The sequence below is a fragment of the Musca vetustissima genome, unplaced genomic scaffold, assembly GCF_032173495.1.
Source record: "Musca vetustissima isolate MV318-11 ecotype Yass unplaced genomic scaffold, APGP_CSIRO_Mvet_v1 utg14365, whole genome shotgun sequence".
Lineage (NCBI taxonomy): Eukaryota > Metazoa > Arthropoda > Insecta > Diptera > Muscidae > Musca > Musca vetustissima.
In genome coordinates this window covers 145,402-153,242 of record NW_026880519.1, presented here as the reverse complement: position 1 = coordinate 153,242, position 7,841 = coordinate 145,402, and the positions used below count along the sequence as shown (strand labels likewise).

At 33.8% G+C, this 7,841-nt stretch overlaps 1 protein-coding gene across 1 annotated transcript; it reads left to right on the top strand.

Moving 5' to 3' along the window:
• Positions 1 to 2,221: 2,221 nt before the first annotated feature.
• Positions 2,222 to 4,808, top strand: LOC133326194 (protein takeout-like). The gene is made up of 4 exons (XM_061534872.1): positions 2,222 to 2,288; positions 3,996 to 4,230; positions 4,298 to 4,437; positions 4,507 to 4,808. The coding sequence occupies exons 1-4, from the start codon at positions 2,222 to 2,224 to the stop codon at positions 4,806 to 4,808; spliced, it is 744 nt and encodes a 247-aa protein (XP_061390856.1).
• Positions 4,809 to 7,841: the final 3,033 nt, after the last annotated feature.

The following is a 7,841-nucleotide window of genomic DNA, read 5'->3' as shown; positions in this document are numbered from 1 at the left end:
ACAAGAAAAAGGTGAGCGTGAGCAAATCGAAATGTATAGAAGTGACAATGAAGCCCGGAAATTTTACCAACGAGTAAAATATCAAACCGAAGGCTTCTGTAGAGATGAAGAAGGACACCTGGTGACATATACAGACGGCGTGTTGAGGATATGGAAGGAGCATTTTGCTAAGATACCTCAGAACCAATAAGAGATGACGGTATGGATGGTAACCACCTAGCCACATGAGGTCACACTTCGCCTAATCCTCGAAAAGACACACGAAAAATACATGGACACATTCCACCGTCGACTACAAAGCCAATTCGACAGTCCAATCCGCTCAGAGGTGTTTAAAATTAATACACAGGATAACTTTAGCTGGCACAAGGTCAGCAGTTAAAGTCGGAAAGGACCTTTCAGAGCCCTTCAATACCGAACGAGGATTCAGACAAGGTGACAGTTTGTCGTGTAACCGTTTAACATCCTGCTGGAAAAGATCATACGAGATGAAAATGCGACTGGGACTGGTAGTAAATGGCGAGAAGACCAAGCTGATGATATCAACGCGCAAGACGTCCAGTAGATTCGGACCAAATGTGGATCTTGAGAAATAAAACTTCGAGGTAGTGAACGATTTTATATACCACGGTACCGCCATAAACAAAACTAATAACATCATTTGTGAAGGATTATGATATACAAACATTCGATTACAACTTTCGAGAGATTGCACGCGCACCATCCACACAAACTGACCGCGACGACTGTTGAAGGTAGTAACAAATTTCATCTAATGTTTGTAGATCACAATAACTTTTCCAAACTCAAATAAATTGAAAATAATGGGGAATATCGGTCCACTTCTTCATAATATTCGAACGGAGATTAAAATTTAAAACGAACGTTGCCGAACCTCATGTTTTAAATATCCACTAGTAGATGACGCTTATCGGTACCAATCTCATCAAGTGTCAACATTTTTAAGAAGTATATATCTAATATAAATCGAAATAAGTATCCGTTTTAATCCAAACTTTTCGCATTTTACTACATTTACCAAAGTCAAGTCTAAAGATTGTATTCATCGTTCTGGTATTTGGTACTTCCCCTTAAAGGGTTGATATTTTACATTTAATATGAAGCAAATGGATTATCCGATTTGATGCATTAATTGCATATCACCATTTTTGTACCAAATCTACCTTAAATCTGAACATAGACACACTTACTGGTTATTATATAATTAAAAATACAATTAAGAGTGTCTAGCAAATCTCTTTTTTTCTCAATATGAAGCCTGAATATATATATATTTAATCGATTATATTTTTGGATACATAAACAAATATATATTACCTAAACAATTATTAAAGTTATGGAAATAAATGATCAGAGTTGTGGTCTATAACTTGTTTGAACATGTTCATAATTAAAAGTTTGTCACAATTAATTAATGCATCGTTGGGATAATGCCGACTGCGAACATTAATACAAATAATAATATGGATACACAACTTCTAGATGATACTAAAAATTAATTAAGAATAAAAGTGAGAACAAATAATCTAATGTATAGTTCTACTATATATTCTAATAAAATATAAAACATATGTTCCAAAATGTAGAACATTTTAATTTTGCAAAATCATTCAGAACTATTATATTTTTGTATTTTTCGAAATGTAAAACTAAATAGAACTGGATATGATAATTTATTTTCAATAGCTCATCTCAAAATATGGGCTAAAAAAAAAACCTGATTAGCAAGAGGTCTACTACTCGTGCTGACACATAAAATGTGCGTTTTAATTAAATCGTTATTGCAGCTATTTATTGCCCAAACTATTTAAGAATATGAACAAAAATCAATTCCAATTTTTATTAGAAACATTTTATTGCAAAATAATTAAATATATATTTTTTAAAGCGAAAAATAAATCATTTTTATTGCATCCAATTTGGTACCTAAACGTGCCGCACCTGTCTATTATACCAAGAGCAAATATGTATCTCTATCTCTCACGCGTCTAGAACAACAACACTCAATCATCTCAGCATTTTCGGCCAACATTGAAGACACATCTTAGCCAAATCCAGTTTACAATTCTATTCTAGTATAAAAAGCCAAGATTTTTGTTGCCAATTAGCAGTCGTTTGGATTAGTGTTCTCAAAAAAGTCGAACGCTTTCGATTTCATTAAAACAAAAACTAAATAGAAAAATAATCAAAACAAACTAAAATGGTCCGCACGAAGTTGAGTCTGTTGGTGACACTTGCCATCTGCCTATGTGTGAATGCCAAATTTCGTAAGTTTCGGAAGTGAAATAAATAAAAATAATCTAGTCAAGCGGAAATTGCCATATATTTATTGTTCTTTGATGAATAATAGTGTGACTCGAAATACAATTGATGTGAATAAAATGACGGAAATTATCCTTAAAATTCGGTGAACTATATCTGAGGGAATTAGAAAAAAAGATGCAAAAGAAGTTTTATAATAAAAAATATACGAAAAAACTAAGTTTTCTAAAGTGAATTTAAATAGACGAGTCTCTATTGACTTCTTGAAGAAAGTTTTTGTAGACTAATTGAAGGAAGTATTCAAAGACAAGCCGAAGACGAGCTGAAGGTAGTTTTTATAGACGAGCTGATGGTAGTTCGTATAGACGTGCTGAAGGTTGTATTTTATTTGAGCTTAAGGGAGTCTATATTGACGAGCGTTAGGGATTCTTTATAGATGAGCTGAAGGGAATTTTTTTTAGAAGTGCTGAAGAGAGTCTTTATAGACGAACTGAAGGGAGTCTTTATAGACGAGCTAAAGAGAGAGTTTTTAGATGAGCTGAAGGGAGCCTTTACAGACGAGCTGAAGAGAGTCTTTATAGAGGAACTGAAGAGTGTCTTTATAGAGGAACTGAAGAGAGTCTTAATAGATGGAGTCTTTATCGACGAACTGAGGCCAGTCTTTAAAGTCGAGTTAAAGGAGTAATTATAGACGAGTTGCAAGAAATCATTATAGAAGATTGAAGAATTATTTTCATACGAGCTGAAGGGATTATTTTTAGACGAGCTGCAGGGAGTTATTTTTAGACGAGCTGCAGGAGAGAGCTTATACGAGCTTAACGGAGTATTTATAGAAGTGTTGAAGGGAGTCTTTGTAGACGAGTTGAATGGAGTCTTTGTAGACCAGCTGACAGGAATCTTTATAAACGGAGTATTTTTAGACGAGCTAGGTGAGTTAAAGTCAGGGAGTTGAATTCTTGGAGTCTTTATGAACAGCCAGAGGAAGTGAAGGTCAAGCTGAAAAGAGTATTAAAAAAAAGCCGATAGGAGTATTTTGAGCCTTTTTTGAGAGGAAATTCTGTAGATTAGACGAAGGGAGGGTTTATAAACGGTCTGACGGATGTCTTCTTAGGTGTGCTGGAGCGGATTTATATCAACGAACTGTAGGGACTCATATATACGGACTTATAAACACACTGAATAATTTCTCCACTCATGTACATTTGATTGGACAAGATATACTGTACGAACTCATCTATAACTTTTTAACGATTACAGCATTTTAATTATAATATAAAAAAAACATATTACTAGTATTACACATTAATTTGATCAAAGTTTACACTTAGCTAAACCCTGAACACTTAACAACTTTACATGTCGTTTTTGTTTTTCAAAGATTATAATCAAGTACAGACAAGATTATAGATCTAGGAGAAAGGTCTCCGCAATAGATTGCAACAACAATAAAAAAAACAATATTTGTTTCCTGTTACAAAACTGGAAGTGGATTTTATTGAGTCATATAAATTGTAATTTAAACTGGCTTTTTACTATTTTTCTTTTCTTTAATTGGCAAACTACTAATAATCGGAATGATGATTTACGTTAATGGCATCTTCCTGAATTAAACAAAGTTTCAATATGAAGCCAATGTATTTGGTATCAATCACAAAAATGAATATTAGTTTTTCCAAATAATTCTCAAATATTTTTAATTTTTCTAATTACAGCTGATGATCCGAAACCTTGTAAATATGGCGACACCGATTGCATTGCCAAAGGTTTGGAATATTTCCTACATGAAAAAAACCAGGGCGATGGATCCATAAATCTCATTGCCATTGATCCTTTGGTCATTAAGGAAATCAGCATTAAACAAGGAGCCGAAAGTCCTGTCAATATCGATTTGCAATTTATCAACAATAAATTGACCGGCTTGAAAAATGCCAAAGTGGTGAAAGTTAAGTGAGTATTGGTGGAGGAAAAAACGAAAGAAGAACTTAAATGTATTTTGTAATATTTTTAATTTTAGGGGCTTTGGCAAGGACCTGGCTGGAAAACATGAAATCCATCTAATGGCACCTGAAATTGAATTGGCCGGCAACTACAAAGTAGATGGTCGTATTTTGGTATTGCCCATTACTGGAACTGGTACCAATAGCATTAAGTTGAGTATGTAAAAAAATACAGCTCTTAATTTATGTCATTAATTTAATTTAATCTTTTTCATTTCACTTTTAGTCAACGTCACTCTCAAAATGCAATTTGTCGGTGTGCCCATGGAAAAAGATGGCAAAACCTATTTGAAAGTTGAAAAATTCCGCATGGACTTGGACCCAAAGGGCATACATTTCAAAATCGATAATTTATTCAATGGTGACAAAACCCTGGGAGATAACATGAATTTGTTCCTGAATGAAAATTGGGAAGATATTTATCGCGAATTGAGAGGTTCCATTACATCGGCCTTTGGCAAGGTTTTCCAAACAGTCATTGGTCATGTTTTTACCAAATATCCATATGATATGTATTTGGTCGAATAGAAACATAGAAAAATGTGATATTATTTTGTTTAGTTAATAAATATTAAGTATTCTATAAGTGAAAAAAAAATTAAAAAAAACTGTATTTCACATTGAAAAAATAAGAAAGAGCTGATGGGAATATGTATAGACAAAATGAAGGCGATCTTTACATTGCGTCTTTGTAGGAGATCTGTAGGGAGTCTACAAACAAGGTGTAGGTATTCTTTATTGGATATCTGGAGGATAGACGAGATAGATTTATAGACGACCTAAAAATAATAAACCCGACATAAGAAAGTACTCCTGGACGAGATAAATAAGACTATATTTATCTCGTCCAGGAGTACTTTCTTATGTCTTAACTTGATAAATTTTTATGGACAAGCTGAAAGGGGTATTTATAGACAAGCAGAATGGAGTGTATAGAAACGAGCTGCAAAAGTCTTTATATGCGAGCTGACGGGAGTCTTTATAGAAGAGCAGGAGGGATACTTTTCATACCAGCTTGATGGAGACTTCATAGAACAGCTGAAGGTAGATTTCATAGATGAGCTGGAGGAAGCATTTGCAGGCGAGCTGGTGGAAGTATTTTTACACCAAGTAGAGTTAGAGTATATAGGCGAATGGAGGAAGCCTTTATAAATTTATAGAAAAACTGGAGGGGTCTAGATGAGTTTTTATACGACCTATGAAAGTCCGTTTCTTTTGGGCGAGTCGAAAGATTTTGTATACCCTCAGCCTAATGATACAACAAAAATGTGTCTCATCGAAATATCGGTTTTAACCCCGCGTTTCTTTGGACCAAATCCGTTTCAGACAATTTGTCGAACGATTTTTTATACCCTCAGCCTTATGGCTAATGATACGACAAAAATGTGTCTCATCGAAATATCGGTTTTAGACCCCATGTTTCTTTGGATCAAATCCGTTTTAGATAATTTGGAGTCGATAGATTTTGTACACCCTCAGCCGTATAGCTAATGATACGGCAAAAATGAGCCTCATCGAAATATCGGTTTTAGACCATATGTTCCTTTGGACCAAATCCGTTTCAGAAAATTTGTCAGCCTTATGGCTAATGATATGACAAAAATGTGCATCATCGAAGTATCGGTTTTAGACCACATGATTCTTTGGACCAAATCCGTTTCAGACAATTTGGAGTCAATTACAAATGTCCTTCCGTCTGTCTGGCCGGTTAGTGCGCACGATAACTCTCGAAGAGAGTAACCGATTTCGTCCAAACTTTGCACGTCGTAATATTTCTTCCAAACTTAGTTCAAGTTCGATGATGGACCTGGACCGATATGGTCCATCATCGAACTCCTTTTGATATCTCCCCCACAAAATGATCACCATTTTTTTTTTTTTTTTTGAATTTTTATTTTGTAATATCATACGATCAGATTTGAACAAACTTTGTAGAACCTATTACCTTTACCAAGTCTACCTCAAGTCCGAAGATGGGACCCATTGGTCCGCTCCTTCTGGTACCTCCCCCACAAAGGGTCAAAATGTTCAGTATTTACAAATCCAAATTCTTTACCAAGCCTCCAACAACTCCCCCACAAACGGTCCAAATTTTCAATATTTATAAATCCAAAATCAGTCGAATAGACTGTACAATTTGAATCAAACTATTCAAAAACCATTGGCCCACGCTTTCTAGTACCTCCCCCACGAATGGTCAATTTTCAATATATATAAATTCAATATTAGGCGAATTGAATGTCAACGAGTCTTTAAGAAAGAAGTTGAATTTTCTTATAGAAGAGCCTATCCAGCTCTTCTAAAAAAAAAAAAACGATGCGGAGGAAGTTTTTAGAAGAGCTGGATTACGTTTTTATATAAGATGTGGAGATAGAGGTAGAGGGCGCCTTAATAAGCATGTTTTCATAGAGAGTCTTTATATGCGAACTTCAGCAAGTATTTGTAGATTAACAGGATCACGTACACAGGGTTTCAATTCGGTGCGCCGGCTACTGCTGTATGCCGAAATGAATTCATTGTATTCTTGGATACATCCCTGAGCATCACTAAGTGTTTATGCACGATCAGAGGGAATCCGTTTTTTCCTATTTAATTTTTTATAGATTAAGTGGGAAAAATAAATAGGACCAAAATCCCACAAGTTGATTCTATGGTTGTACTCGTAATATAGTTATTACATAATTGTATACACTTGTTTTTATATTTATCAAGTGATAGTGATTTACTATACCTACCTATATATCTGATTTATTTAATCCCATTACAAGGAAATCTGTCAATTACCTGTCAAGTGTGTAGATTATGATAAACAAATTACAAATCTTTGCGATTAGCTTGAATTCTAATGCATTTGAAATTATTTAATAATGGCTCTTGTCACACACGGCATTCTTGGGCAAGTGATATTTCAATGTCATAGAAAAGACAATCAAGAAATCAAGATACTGGAAGTGTCAATTGTTAATGCAATTATAATTTCACACATCAGAAAATGTGGTTCTTCCAGGAAAAGTATATATTTTTTAAGTCAGAAAATCCATTAGCACCTTTCATTGAAAAATATTTTCTTTTTAATAGAAAATATGCATAGCATTACAACCACCTTTAGTGCATATAATATATAGTGTAGGCTAATAAATAATAAACCCTTGGCCCATAATAAAAATTCCCTGTATTTAATATTTAACTGTTTTCATACATTGTTCTAACAAACACAATAAAATAAAATATTAATAATATTATTATACCCTGGTGTATAAATTTTATTATTTGTTCATTTAATCGGAAGTCATCGTTCTCTGTAATAGAAATCTGTAAGTTATTCATTTGAACAGGAAACCAACGCTACAACCAGCATTGCGAATTGTCGACGTACTTGGATTAAAAAAAATACAAATAGAAATAAACTTAGCTGTAAATTCAATTTAACAATAAAAAAAAACAAAATAAAAGGAGAAATCTATTAAAATCTTCGTCTACAAATGGTTGGTCGAATAGTTTACTAACAACTTTCGTTTAGTTCGGTTTGTAATTACGGCATTAAAACAACAAAAACAGCAA

Excerpts from the sequence above, each read along its gene's own strand:
- LOC133326194 (XM_061534872.1), top strand. The coding sequence starts at position 2,222 with ATGGTCCGCACGAAGTTGAGTCTGTTGGTGACACTTGCCATCTGCCTA. Across the intron at positions 4,231-4,297 it reads GCCAAAGTGGTGAAAGTTAA|GGGCTTTGGCAAGGACCTGG; the intron begins GTGAGTATTGGT and ends TTTTAATTTTAG. Across the intron at positions 4,438-4,506 it reads TACCAATAGCATTAAGTTGA|TCAACGTCACTCTCAAAATG; the intron begins GTATGTAAAAAA and ends TTTCACTTTTAG.